General features: G+C 36.9%; 1 protein-coding gene across 10 annotated transcripts in view; it reads left to right on the plus strand.

Annotated features, from left to right (window-relative positions):
- Window positions 1-15144, plus strand: part of ARFIP1 (ADP ribosylation factor interacting protein 1) — a 137917-nt gene that overhangs the window by 86722 nt on the left and 36051 nt on the right. For 8 of the 10 annotated variants that reach the window (XR_005370906.1, XM_038559042.1, XM_038559044.1 and 5 more), the window contains 2 exons: window positions 4049-4270; window positions 13461-13618. Coding sequence is in view for 9 of the 10 variants with exons in the window: in XM_038559042.1 (XP_038414970.1) it covers window positions 4049-4270; window positions 13461-13618 (380 nt within the window). In the remaining variant the exon portion in view is untranslated. The remainder of the gene's footprint in view (window positions 1-4048; window positions 4271-13460; window positions 13619-15144) is intronic. The other 2 variants (XM_038559050.1, XM_038559049.1) reach the window with 1 other exon arrangement.

Here is a 15144-nt window from a genome sequence, read left to right on the forward strand (position 1 = left end):
ATTACAGTTACAGTTACAGAGTTATGGGCTCTGTATAAACAATTTCTGATTTACACACCACTACAGCCACAAACAATTCACAAATACAGAGAGTGTTATGGCCGCTGCTCTGACTTGAACAGCTAGGGTTTTCATCCACTTAACTGTTCTTTAAATTCTACTGTCTTGTGCCTGTTAAGATTCAAAGGTACTAAGTGGATTTGTGGCTTGAGCTATTTGTAATACATCAGTCACTTAAAGGCTTTTCCTCACAGAGACTATTTAGTACTTCTTTATTGGTTGTTAATTTTGGTTCTAAGAACAGGCTGGTGATTTAAACCAAATATATAATGGGAACAATTTTAAGTTCAGACTCTGATATATAAGTAAGTATTCTTAGGGGTGCCAATGAAGCACCCCTAAAAATCAAATAATTTTTTTAAAGACTTTATTTATTCATGAGAAACACACAGAGAGAGAGGCAGAGATACAGGCAGAGGGAAAAGCAGGCTCCATGCAGGGAGCCCGATGTGGGACTCGATCCCGAGACTCCAGGGTCATGCCCTGGGCCAAAGTCAGGTGCTAAACGAGTCACTCAGGGATCCCCTCAAATTTTTTAAAAAGAATAGAGTAGGGGTACCTGGCTGACTCAGTGGAATTTGCAACTCTTGATCTCTGGGTTGTAAGTTTGAGCCCCATGTTGGGTGTAGAGATTATTTAAAAATAAAAAAGTTAAATAAAAAAAAGAAAGAAAAAAGAATACAGTACTTTTAGAAGTCCATCCTATTATTTTATTTAAGAATAATCTCAGGGCAGCCCTGGTGGCGCAGCGGTTTAGTGCCGCCTGCAGCCCCAGGCGTGATCCTGGAAGAGTCCCACGTCAGGCTCTCTGCATGGTGCCTGCTTCTCCCTCTGTCTGTGTCTCTGCCTCTCTCTCTCTCTGTGTCTCTATGAATAAATAAATTAAAAATCTTTAAAAAAAAAGAGAATAATCTCAGTTTCAGCATTCAGAGCTGTTTGACATGTCTCCCAAACATTAAATACTTTTTTTAAATGTTTGAGAATTTGCCATCAGTATTCACACCTTATCAAACTAATCTTTGTTGCTTTTAAGCCAATATCTTTTAAATTTTCATTCCGTTTTTCTTATCCTAATGCCTTATTCATTTATGATTGACCTATTCCCCTCATTCAATTTCTAGTATTTTCTTTTATGCTTCCTTCTTTCCTATCCTTCACTCTTCATAACTCTTTCATCTATCAGCTTTTGCCATGAAATTATCCTTTTTCTTGTACTTAAGTGTTTTTTGTTCACTTTTTGGTATTACAGAAAAAGTTCTTGGTACTATTTAAATACTCAGAATACACAGTGACTATCTTATAAACTCATGACCTGTACGATGGTGATTCATAGTTTTTTCTACAGTGTTTGTCACTTTATTACATCCACCCTCCCCGAGTAAGAGATCTCCATAGAGTAGTAATTTACTTTTGCTTCTTCCTGTCCCTTTAACCTTGCTCCATTTGTCTTATCTTCAAAATAGATTCTTAATTTCTAAGTATAGAATACTGAATAGGACTTCCAGCTCATTGTAAGTCATCTGCATTTTCAGCAAAGTAGGTGTTCTGGAGACTCTCACTTCCAAATTACATAGATTGTCCTTAGGATTGTACATTATCTGTATTGGAATACAAGGTTGGAAAGGCCCGTTTCAACGCTTGTTTCCAGCATCAAGTTTTTAATATGCTTCATAATCACTGTTGCCTTATGCTGCTTACTACTTTGGCTTCCTGGAAACAAAAAACATTCCTTCATTTAACCTTTGACCCTGCTGTCTGCTTGTAACCATTATTTCTGGGAACAAATGGCCACTTAGACAACGGTAGGCATTTCTTTCATTTTACTTAGTCTGTCAAGCTTCTTCAGTGAATTCTAGCTTCTTGACTTGCAACAGACTATTTTATCTGGGTTGCTATGAAAGGTACCATATGCTTTGGCGTTCAGATGGAGTAAATCTCTGATGGAGTAAATCTCTGATAATATTGCAGAGGGAAAGTCTTGGTGTGGATGAGAAGTGGCATATCTCCTTCATCTTGTTACCATTTCAGATATTATTTCATGCTGATGTTTTCCTCATTATAATTACAAAGTCCTTCAGTTAAGCTTTTTTCCTGATGTGATTTTCATCTCCTAAGAGTGTGTATGTTCATATGTTTTCCATAGGAATAGTTTTATCTCTCTTCTGTGAGTTTAGCCTCTCACCTTTCCTATAATTTTATATATAGTTAATTTCTCTACCTTTTAAAAAAAGGAACTTTATTTTTAAGTATTTACTCACAAAGATCCTTAATTGATGATAATAGAGAATGTGTCAGGGAATTCATTTTAGTTCTTAATAGAAAAACATGAGTAGTATATGAATTTGATATACTAGCATTAGAAGGATAAATAAAGTAGTATATGAATTTGATATACTAGCATTAGAAGGATAAATAAAGATTTATATGTATTGACAAGGAAAAATCTCAAGATATTTTATCAGAGGAAAAATACTCAGGATATTATGTATAGCATAATCCAGTCTCATTTTTACTTGAATAATACTATATATGTGAGTTTATTTTTATTTATTTTGTTTTTAAAGATTTTATTTATTTATTCATAGAGACACAGAGAGAGAGAGAGAGAGGCAGAGACACAGGCAGAGGGAGAAGCAGGCTCCATCCAGAGAGCCTGATGTGGGACTCGATCCAGGGTCTCCAGGATCACGCCCTGGGCTGCAGGCGGCACTAAACCGCTGCGCCACCGGGGCTGCCCTATATGTGAGTTTAGAGGTTTAAAGAAGAGTCTAGACTATCCATCAAACTGTTAATAGTAGTTTTCTGTTATTTAGTGGGATTAAAAGGAAAGAAGAGGAAATTCACCTTTTATTTCATTCATTATTTTAAACTTTGGAATAGATATCAATTGTGTAACCAAAACTATGAAAGAAAAGATAAAAGAGCAAATTTTCAAATTTTATTTTTTATTTTATTTTATTTTATATATTCATGAGAAACACAGAGAGAGGCAGAGACTGAGGCAGAGGGAGAAGTAGGCTCCCTGCAGGAGCCTGATGCGGGACTCGATCCCAGGACCAGGGGGATCATGCCCTGAGCTAAATAAAGGCAGATGCTCAACTGCTGAGCCACCCAGGCATCCCCAAATTTTTAAAATTATAATATTTATGTATTACTTCTTAAGAATATTTTTGTTAAAAAAAAAAGAATATTTTTGTTAAAAATTTTTTTTAACTTTAAATGATGAAGAGTATATTAATGCCCTATATGGTTACTCTCAAAACATATTAAGTAATGAAGTTTTTTATAATTTTTTACTGCTAACAAAAATTTCCCTTATCATTATTTCTGGGGCAAGACAGAATAGCATAATTTAATACCATTCCTTCTGGACAGAAGTAAAAGAATTCAGGAATGTCTAATCTCTACCTCTTTCTCTTCTTTCTTCTTCCCTCCTCTCTCTTCCCTTCTTCCCCTTCCTCTCTCTGCACCCTTCCCCACCTCCTCCTCTTACCTGTTTCTCCTTCCTTTCTTCCCTTCATTCCTCCTATTCACACACATACACACGATTACTTAAGAGGAAGATAGAAGGAAAAAAAGTATTTGAAACCAACAGGAGAATAGAATTTTGGTGTGCTTATTATTTCGATATTACAGCCCACTAATCTTCTTAAATCAATGCCAAGTATCTCAGTTGTTGTAAATAATCTAGTCAAGTTGATAAGCCTGAAATTTGATTATGTGAGGGAGTTCATCTAGAAATATATAAATTAGCTAAGTCTTTAAACGTCCTCTGATTAGTAATAGTCATTGGAGATGTCTGGTAATTTTGTTTTGAATCTTGATAAACTTCTAAGTGAGCTGACAATTTTCAGTTTTTTAAGGGTAGTTTGTCTGAAGCCAAAAATGGTATATGCCAAATACATTTGTACTTTGGACTGCTATATTATTCCTTTCTCTTTTGTTCTTTTTTTTTTTTCCTAAACAAAGTGCATCTTTCCACTTTTAGTGCACTCGACAAATTATCTCTGAGAAGCTAGGCCGTGGATCAAGAACTGTGGACCTTGAACTTGAAGCTCAGATTGATATATTAAGAGATAACAAGAAAAAATACGAAAATATCTTAAGACTGGCTCAGACATTGTCGACCCAGCTTTTCCAGATGGTGCATACTCAAAGGCAACTTGGAGATGCATTTGCTGACCTGAGTTTGAAGTCACTAGAACTCCATGTAAGATTATTTTAAATAACTATTGGAGTATGGAGGAGGAGAATGGCAATAATATTCTAAGATATAATTTGTTACATTTCTGATTTGCTTAACTCTTAATAAAATTGGAATTGATGTTCTTTTAAGATATTTCATGTAATTTTTAAGAAGGCCCAGATGACTAGAGATGTCAGCTAGAGGTTTCAGGAGAAGGGAACTTGGTTAGGGGAAAGGAAAAGGAAAGTACTCAGCTTGCCTGAGTCTAGAAAAAAATCATAGCTGTGTGTATATAAGCTTGGGTTAAAAAGCAAATTCAGATACCTACTGAAAATCTCCTACCTATTCTCCAAATGTCTTGAACAAATGGTAACTTGCTTGACTGGATTCATGATCTACTTTTACCGAAATCATTAATATAAACTGTGAGTTTTAGAAATTAAGAATTTTAGAATAATTATGAAATTACATCTCTACCATATCTCTATAAGTATTCAGCAAAGCATTCCTAAGAATTTGTCTTAAGTGACTTCTTTGATGTCTTTTTTTTTCCCCTCACCTGAAGCCAAAAGGTGTAGAAATCCCTTACCTACAGACTTCTAACTTAAAGAGTTAGATAATTTAGAGCATTAAGTTATGTGATAATATCTAGAATCTTAAAAAAGAAAGTTTGGCTAGAGATGACAATATCATTTCATAAGAATACAGAGATTCAATTCTGAGTCACTAGATAGACGAACTAATCTAATATTTGGGAAGCTAATCAATCGGGTAACAGCTGCAGTTGAGTGTAAAGGGCTGGGTTCTTTATAACCATTATGTTTAATAATTTATCTAACCCAACACTAGAAGAAATGTTATCCCCATTTTATAGATGAGGAAACTGAAGCCAGGAGAGGTCAGGTAATTTTTATCACAAAACAAATAAAAGAGGGCAGCCCCGGTGGCTTAGCGGTTTAGCGCCGCCTTCAGCCCCGGGCGTGATCCTGGAGACCCAGGATCGAGTCCCACGTCGGGCTCCCTGCATGGAGCCTGCTTCTCCCTCTGCCTGTGTCTTTGCCTCTCTCTCCTTCTGTGTCCCTCATGAATAAATAAATAAATAAATTAAAAAAAAAAACAAAACAAACAAATAAAAGATAGAGAGCTGTGGGGCACATGGGTAGCTCAGTAGGTTGACGATCTGACTCTTGCTTTTGGCTCAGGTCAGAATCTCAAGAGTTGTGGAATTAAGATGGTGAAGCTTATGTCAGGCTCTACACTCAGGGAGAAGTCTACTTGTCCCTCTCCCTCCCCGTTTGCCCCTCTCCCTGCTCATGCATACACCTGTGCCTACTCTCTCATAAAATCTTTTTTAAGAAGAGGTAGAGCTGAAAGTTATATATATTTTATGTATATAGTTTATGTTTTGTATATATGAACATATACATTCTTATTTTGTTTTCATAGCCAAGGACATGTACCAACAGGCCAGAAGGAGGCAGCTCTAGGTGGGGCTCACCTTTGCGTGTACATGGGGAGGCCATAACTATGTCTGTTTCTCCATGATCTCTTGCTATTTCTTTTAAATGGGATCTTTAGAGGGTCTGTGATCCAGAGAAAACCCCACAGTATGGAAAGAGGTAGCCCGGGTATAGGGTCTGAGGAAGTGTTGTAGCAGTGTTATCAGCAATGCTGCACTCAGTAGACCCTGTTAATTATAATAGTTAATACACATTGGGGGTTTACTATATGCCAGATATTGTTCTACATGATTTATGTATGTATTAGCTCATTTAATGCTCAGTCTTAGCTAGTAGGTACTTCTGTTATCTTTTCTTGGTGTCAAATCCTTTTTTTTTCTTTTTAACAGAACTGAGAGTTTAATCTTCAGTATTCAAGTCCATTAGACCTAGTTTTAATTTTTGAATTTCTTATTTGAACTCTCTAACCCTTTGTAAGGATTAATAATTCATGAGTTTTATTCCAATGAGAAAATGTATTTGTTTTTATTAGCAGAAAACAACTTTTTTTTTTTTAAGATTTTATTTATTTATTCATGAGAAGCACACAGAGGAGGCAGAGACATAGGCAGAGGGGGAAGCAGGCTCCCTGCAGGAAGCCTGAAGTGTGACTTGATCCCAGAACCCAGAGATCATGCCCTGAGCCAAAGGCAGACGCTCAACCATTGAGCCACCCAGGTGCCCCCAGATGATAAAACTTTTTAAAAAAGATTATTTACTTAGTTGAGAGACCAAAGCAAGCTAGAGAACATGAATTGGAGGGAGGGGTAGAGGGATAGGGAGAAGCCAGCTCCCTGCTAAACAGGGAGCCTGTCTTAGGCCTTGATCCCAGAACCCCAGGATCATGACCTGAGCGGAAGGCAGGCGCCTCCAGAATACAACTTTTTATCTTGCAACTGCCATACAGGTCCATTGGAAGTAAAAGACACAGTATGGGATGTGAATGATCTTAAAACACTTAACTATGTTATCATCTTGGGAATTATTTCATCATTATTCATCCATTATTTCCAATGTTAAAAATTACTAAGATGATAAAAGAATGATGGCATCACCTTTAAAAATGATGTAATACTTTTTTTTTTTTTTAAGATTTTTATTTATCTATTCATGAGAGACACAGAGAGAGAGCAGAGAGACAGGCAGAGAGGGAGAAGCAGGCCTCATGCAGGCAGCCCGATGCAGAACTCGATCCCAGGACTCCAGGATCACACCCTGGGCCAAAAAAGGCAGGCACTAAACTGCTGAGCCAGCCAGGGATCCCCTGTACTACTACTCTTTGTAGTCTTTTTTTTTTTTTTTCCTCACGTTTATGCAACATAGTTGAAAATTTAGAATTTTTCATTTTTTGCCCGTAATGGCAAAGAGAAGACAACACCAAAGGAAGATATTTCACAGTTATTAGACAAAATCAGAAGAGAACTGCAGAGGGACAGCAGCATTGACTCAATGATGATGGCAAAATAGATAATATGAGTGAAATCCCAGTTTGTAAGTCTTCTGATGATATCCCAGATAAATTTTCTTAAATTCAAGAGTCACTGAATTTTTAAGGACAAAAAGGAAATGTGGTACTGTATTAGTCCAGTTCTGTAGACAAACAGGACCAACAGGATAAGTAGATATATAGAGAGATGTATTTTAAAAGATTGGTTCACAGGATTTGGAGTCTTGATACATGTAAAACCTGTGGGGTAGGCTGGCAGACTAGAGAGAGACTCAAGGAAGAGTAGCAGTTTGAGTGCAAAGGCAATCTGTTAGCAGAATTCCTTCTTGCTACAGGGAATTCAGTCTTTGTTCTATTAAGGTCTTCAGTTGATTGGATGAGGCCTACCTCTTGTGGAGGGTGGTCTCAGCCTTCTTTCATCACTCTCCACCAATTTAAATATTAATCTCATTAAAAAAAACACCTTCACTGAAATTGCCAGAATGTTTGACCAAGATCTGGACATCGTGGCCCAGCCAAGTTGGCATATAAAATTAATCATCACAGGTATTTTTATCTATCTAGTTAGTTGTTCAACAGGCATGAGTCTATCATGCAACATTTTTTTTTAAGATTTTATTTATCCATTCATTTTAGAAAGAGGATGCATGTGCACACATACACACAGGTGAGTGGAGGGTGGGGCAGAGGGAGAGGGACAAGTAGACTCCATGCTCAGTACAGAGCCCCACTCCATGCTCTATCCCACCACCCTGAGATCATGACCTAAGCCAAAAATCAAGAGTCAGACACAACCAATTAAGCCACCTAGGTACCCCCATGCGACATTTTTCAACAAGAAATTGAACTATCCTATTTTGCTAAAAGGACATGCTATATTCTTTTATGATGGCTTATGCACCAAAATATACTTGATATGATTTGTTAGTGAACAAATACTAAAGGCAAATATGTACACAGAAGTGATTTGAAGGAAATAATTAAGAAATAGAAAATTTACTGAACTTTCTAATTCGTATTTATAAATATGAAAATAGTGGTAAACTGGAACCTTTTAGAGACTATTTGAAATTCAGAATCAGTATTTATAGATGGGTGTTTTTAATTATGATTTTCCAATGAAACAAAACCAATAGGAGGTATGTACATAATACACAGAGATTTATTTTAAGAAATTTGCTCCCATAGTTGTGGGGCTTGGCAAATCTGAAATACGAAGGGTGGGTTAGTAGTTTAGAAACCAAGGCCAGGGATCCCTGGGTGGCGCAGTGGTTTGGCGCCTGCCTTTGGCCCAGGGCGCGATCCCGGAGACCCGGAATCGAATCCCACATCGGGCTCCCGGTGCATGGAGCCTGCTTCTCCCTCTGCCTGTGTCTCTGCCTCTCTCTCTCTCTCTCTGTAACTATCATAAATAAATAAAAATTAAAAAAAAAAAAAAAAGAAAAGAAAAAGAAACCAAGGCCAGATTTCTAGTCTTAAGGCAGAATTATTCTCTGGGAAACCTGTCTTTTTGTTCTAAAGGTCTTCAGCTAATTGATTGAAGTCCACCCACATTCTGGAAGATAATCTCTTTAAGGTCAACTTTAAATGTTATTTATAGGGGATCCCTGGATGGCTCAGTGGTTTAGTGCCTGCCTTCTGCGCAGGGTGTGTCCTGGAGTCCTGGGATCAAGTCCCACATCAGGTTCCCTGCATGGAGCCTGCTTCTCTCTCTGCCTATGTCTCTGCCTCTCTGTGTGTGTGTCTCTCATGAATAAATAAATAAAATCTTTTTTAAAAAGTGTTATTTATAATGTTTCTCATTGCAAATGTTAATCACATCTACAAAATCTGTACCTTCATAGTGACATCTAGACTAGTGTTTGACCAAACAACTGGCAAACAACTGGCTAATTTAAGTTGACACATAAAATTAACCATCACAGTCTACCCTTCATCAGGCTAGCAACAATTATACATGTATCCTTAAACCATACTTAATCTCCAAGTAAAGGCAGTAAGAGAGCCTTACTTTCACCTAATATGATATGACTATCCTGCATACTATCAAAGATAGACTAACCTTTTCCCCACAAGAGGGGAAAAGTTAGCAGAGTCCTTGAGTGATGTTCACTTTTTTCCTTGATATCCTGTTAGTTAAATACTATGATGTAAAATTAATAATACATCTTATGTTATATGCTAAGGGCATATGAGAGGGAAGAAAATGAAGTTATCTGCTTTATACATACATGAACATAACAAAATAAGGAAGAAATACAATAATTATAGTCTTCATTTCTACAGATAGTCACGAAGTGTTAGCTTCCACCGAAGTCATTCCGTATTACATTGGCTCTCGGTTCACACCTCATCCAGTCAGTTCTTTGCCTGGTGGGGTGACCCAAACCTTCCTTCCTGAAGGGTCCAGGCCATTAGTAGTCCTGACTGAAATGTGGTGGTGTTGTTTTCTATTGACATTAATCACAGAGCAAGATAGTAGTACTAAGAGATGCCCTAAGAGGTTGCCTGTATTCCAGGCATACTCTTCCTTAGCAGTCCAGTTTCCTTTCCCTTGGTCATCAGGATCAATCACGAAAGCCAGCAAAGTAACTCTCTTTGCCTGTTGATTCTTTTTGAGAAAAAAATTTATAGCGCAGTGATGAAGAGCTGGTGTCCACTTCCTCCTACCTTATGACATATTAACTGAGACTCCTTGACAGTAATTAGCACACGTATGGCACATAGTGACACTGGATAAAGTATGATGGTTATGATAGCTGTTTTGAGATTGGAGCATTTGGAAGTTGAAGAATTTAAAGATTAGTTCAGTTCTTTTTTTTTTTTTTTTTAAAGATTTTATTTATTCATGAGAGAAACACAAAGAGAGGCAGAGACACAGGCAAAGGGAGAAGCAGGCTCCATGCAGGCAGCCCGATGTGGGACTCGATCCCAGGATCCCAGGATCATGCCCTGAGCTGATGGCAGATGCTCAACCACTGAGCCACCCAGGCATCCCAAGATTAGTTCAGTTCTTTCATCTTCTAGAGAAACAAGCAGTATCCAGCAGAAGAAAAAGCAAATCTCCTGAAACTTTTTAAATGCCTGTCATCTATCAGAAACTTTATGCAGGTTATCTCATCACACTTCCTATCAAACTTGTAAGAGAATTATCTTCATATTATTACTGAGAAATTGACACACAAAAAATTTAACAAAATAGATAAATCCAGTCAGTAGCAGAATCAACATATGAACTTCCAAACTAGATTTTTACCATTTTATCACATGCCTCTGACCCCCAGTTCTGTTATGCCATGGCACTTCAACTCATTAAAAAAAATTTTTTTTCTCAATTTAGAAGGTAGCATATACTTCAAGATTTGAAAAGTTCACATGGGGCTGCCCCGGTGGCTCAGTGGTTTAGCGCCGCCTTCAGCCCAGGGCGTGATCCTGGAGACCGAGGATTGAGTCCCACATGGGGCTTCCTGCATGGAGCCTGCTTCTCCCTCTGCCTGTGTCTCTGCCTCTCCCTCTCTCTGTGTCTCTCATGAATAAATAAAATCTTTAAAAAAAAAAAAAAGAAAAAGAAAAGTTCACATAATCCATATTATTATCAATTATCAACTAGTACCTGTCAGTAGTGTTATCTGTATTCCTTAATTGCCATGTGTTTTTTAAATTAACCCACTTGTTATTAATTAGGTAATAATTTATAGCACTAAAATTGGATGTTTTAGATCCAGATGTTTCCGTTATTTAGTCCTGATGTAGAAGTTTAAGGGGAGACAGATGTCATTTATATCTGATAAACGTTGTAAATGATGTAGAAGCTGCTAAAGAGAAAAAATTTTCAAATATTTTGAAACTTCGTTTTCTCTCTCTGTATAAAGCAAGCAGAGGGGATCCCTGGGTGGCGCAGTGGTTTGGCCCCTGCCTTTGGCCCAGGGCGCGATCCCAGAGACCCGGGATCGAATCCCACGTCGGGCTCCCGGTGCATGGAGCCTGTTTCTCCCTCTGCCTGTGTCTCTGCCTCTCTCTCTCTCTCTCTCTCTCTCTCTCTCTCTGTGACTATCATAAATAAATTTAAAAAATTAAAAAAAAATAAAGCAAGCAGATATTGAGATTAAGGAATTATATTGGCTTTCCCTGTTCAGTGGCAGATTAAAACCACAGCCCTGTTCACAAAATTACTTTATGTTTAGTTTATTTGTAATTGTTAAGGCAATTTATAATAATGTATAAAATGTCCCTGTCCAACCGAAAATACTAAAACAACTTATTAACTAAATGAAGTTTATGAATCATATTTTACTTATTTTCAATGCTAAAAAGCATATTTAATTATTTTTGTGTTTCTTATAATGCATATACATATGTATATTCCTTTCTTTCTAGTGCCCCAATTTTATATCTTTTGCTACTATACTGTGTCTCATACCTTACTATTAAAAACAAGCTTTTTTATTCTAGCCAGTTAACTTTTCAAATTGTATGTTAAAATCTTAAGTTTTAGGGATCCCTGGGTGGCGCAGCGGTTTAGCGCCTGCCTTTGGCCCAGGGCGCGATCCTGGAGACCCGGGATCGCATCCCATATCGGGCTCCCGGTGTATGGAGCCTGCTTCTCCCTCTGCCTGTGTCTCTGCCTCTCTCTCTCTCTGTGACTATCATACATAAATAAATAAAAATTAAAAAAAAAATAAATAAATAAAAATAAAATCTTAAGTTTTATATTTTCTTCTTTTTTTTTTCTTTTTTTAAAGTTTTATATTTTCTTCACGGAATTACAGGTGGGATTTACATTTATGAAACAGAACAATGGCAGTTCACTCTTCCTGTCTGCTTTGAATATAGGCCTGTTTCTTCATTATAAATATAGTATCCAAATTCTGCTATACAACTTTTCAGTCTGCTGCTATTTCATCTTACTCTGCTCCAGGGTATTTTGTTTGTTTTTAGTAAAAGAGTAGCCTTCTAGGTTGTATAGGTCTCTCTCTGTGGCTAAATTAGGATTTGTGGCATTCTTAATGTTAATTCTGTGAAATTCTGGGTATTGAGAATTTTTAGAAATGAACAGGGTTGGGGCAGCTGGTTGGTGCTCAGTCAGTTGAGCATCCAACTCTTGATTTTGGCGCAGGTCATGATCTCCCAGGGTCCTAGGATGGATCTCCAGGTCAGGTTCCGCACTCAGGGGGCAGTCTGCTTGAGATTCTCTCTCTCCTCCTCTCTCTGCCCATCCCCTGACTTGTATGCACGCATATGCATGCTCCTTCTCTCTCTCTCAAATACATAAATCTTTTTTAAAAAAAAAAAAAATTACTTGGATCTCTCTTAAATGGAAAATGGTTTTAGCACAAGATAATTTTATTCTCCTGCTATTTATTAATTATTGGCTATTTTATGACCTAGAAATTTAATTATATCTATAGCACTAGCATTAAACTTGCATTTTCTAAGATTTTATTTAATTTCATATTGCTTTTTTACAGCTTAAATTAAAAAGTGTTGCATAACAAACTTCAGAATTCTCAAGTTGAAGAATAAATCTTACAATAAGCTATGATCAGATTTTTTTTATTTGTCCAGATGTGTCCTGATAATCTGTTAAAGTTTTCCAGTCTTTCAACTACTGAAAATTTAGTTAGTACTTGCCATATCTGAAGGAGTCATATGTAATGTTTTCTAAGCCAAAACTCAGTTTATTCAGAGAGAATGAACTCGAACTGGTGTTGAGTGATCCTTCCCCAGCTGTGCACCTACATAGACCTGAGCTGGGGAGTCAACTAGTCCCTGAGTTTACAAGAAATGTGCATTGTTAATATTTATACACCGAAGAGATTATGTCAAAACACAGAAATTGCAATGTGTCTATGTCTGAAAGTTTTAGTCAATTGTTAACCTAATTTGGTTGTGAAAGTTATGGTTTCTCTGATTAATAATCTGCTATATTTTTCTTCTTAACAGCTGTGCTTACAGTATAATAGAAACAAAACATGGAAATGAAAATATTCTTTCTAGTACAAAGTAGTTTAACTTTTTAAAATTATTTGATTCTAGCTATACATCTGAGCTGATGACAATTTTGGTTTACAAAACTTTTCTGGTAATTATATAGCTAGCTGTGATTTAGATTTGTTTATTTAAACATTAAAAGAAGAAAACTTCTATAGCTAAATGTTTTAAATCAAATATTCTCTAAATCAAATATTTTCCCATTAATGATATGTTTAAGACTTCTTTGTCACATTCACTAATAAGTGGATATGTTAAGGTGATTTTCTTGTTGTAGGAAGAATTTGGCTATAATGCAGATACCCAGAAGCTACTGGCTAAAAATGGGGAGACTCTTCTTGGAGCCATTAATTTTTTTATTGCCAGTGTGAACACTTTGGTGAATAAAACAATTGAAGATACATTAATGACTGTGAAACAATATGAAAGTGCCAGGTAGGTGTAAATTTTCATTATATGGTCTCCTTACATATGGTATACAATTCAGGTGAGGTTTTAGGTTATATATGTTAGAAATCAGCTTTGGCTAATACAGGCAGGAAAAGAATGCAGTAGATAGAACTAAGAGAAAGGCAGAAGAGCAGATTCTAGAAACAAGCAGGAATCAAAATTCCTCAGAATTCCTGCCTCAGAAGAATCTGATTAGGACCCTGATGCTGGGTACCTCTGGTACTTGATGTTGCCATGGCCACCATAAGTCATTTCCAAAAGGCCCCTCAATATTTTGATTGATTGTCTAGAGAATATCTCATTGAGCCTTGGTTATGTGCCCAACCTGCCTGTTAGAGAATAGAGAGATGGAGGATCTCCTAGTTCCAGCTTCCTTAGAAGAGGATAGGGCCTTGTGTTCTACTAGGTAGATCCTAGGTGCCCTCTATAATCTGGCCTTAAGCCTCTCTTTTCATTCTTATTACTGCTGCTTCCCAGTAGAAGCAGTGCAATAGCCAGATTTACAGTTTCACTTTCTCTTCATTAAAGAAGCTCATTTCTGCTTCCATGATTTTATGTTGTGGATACCAACTTCCTAGCCTTCCACTTACCTAGGTTATAATTAGCTTCAAACTCTTATGTATTTTCATAGCTGTTTATAATGCAGTGTTTTCAAACATTTTATAAACATGCACAGATACACTCATTATTAATTCCCTATCTCATAACCATCCTGTTAGGTAAGCTAAGTACATTTTAGCAGATCAGCAGTAGCATTTTTCAACTTTTGATTCCAGGCACTATTTTTCTCCCCTTCATTTTATTCTGATTTACTTTGAATTTTTTTCCTCTGAACATTTGAAATCCTTACTTCCTATCCCATTTTTTTTGTAGCATAGTTGAGGTTAAATGCAAACTATAACTTTTAGAAGTATAAATTTATGTTTTGGCCCCTTACCCTAGTTTAATAATATGAGAAATGGCTATGAAAACTCTAAACTCATCTAGTTTTTGAGTGCTTATTCTTATATATATTTCCTTATGCTTCACATAACTGAAAGCCCAAAACCCTTGGAAAATTAACTTTTAATCTTTTCACAAGAGATGCTTCTATGTTATTCTGTGTTTGTAATTTTAGGTTTAGTATTAACATGTGGTTTTTAATGACTTGGAAATGAAGGTCAAGATAAATAGCTGTGGCTGTTTGGTAGGAGAAGGGTAGAGATGTGGTCTGTGTCCTATTTAGATCATGGACTTGGTTTTTTGCTTTTCCCTATTGTTTTAATTATTTGCTAACACAGTATTAAAATCAGAAAGTGGTGGGATGCCTGGGTGGCTCAGTTGGCCAAGTGTCTGCCTTCTGCTCAGGTCCTGATCTCAGGGTCCTGGGATTAAGCCCTGCATCAGGCTCCCTGCTCAGTGGGGAATCTGCTGCTCCTTTTCCCTCTGTCCTTCCTCTCACTTGTTCACACGCTCTCTGTCTCTCTTTAAAATAAATAAAATCTAAAAAAAAAAAAAAATCCAAGATGGAA

This window comes from Canis lupus, chromosome 15, assembly GCF_011100685.1.
Source record: "Canis lupus familiaris isolate Mischka breed German Shepherd chromosome 15, alternate assembly UU_Cfam_GSD_1.0, whole genome shotgun sequence".
Classification (NCBI taxonomy): Eukaryota; Metazoa; Chordata; class Mammalia; order Carnivora; family Canidae; genus Canis; species Canis lupus.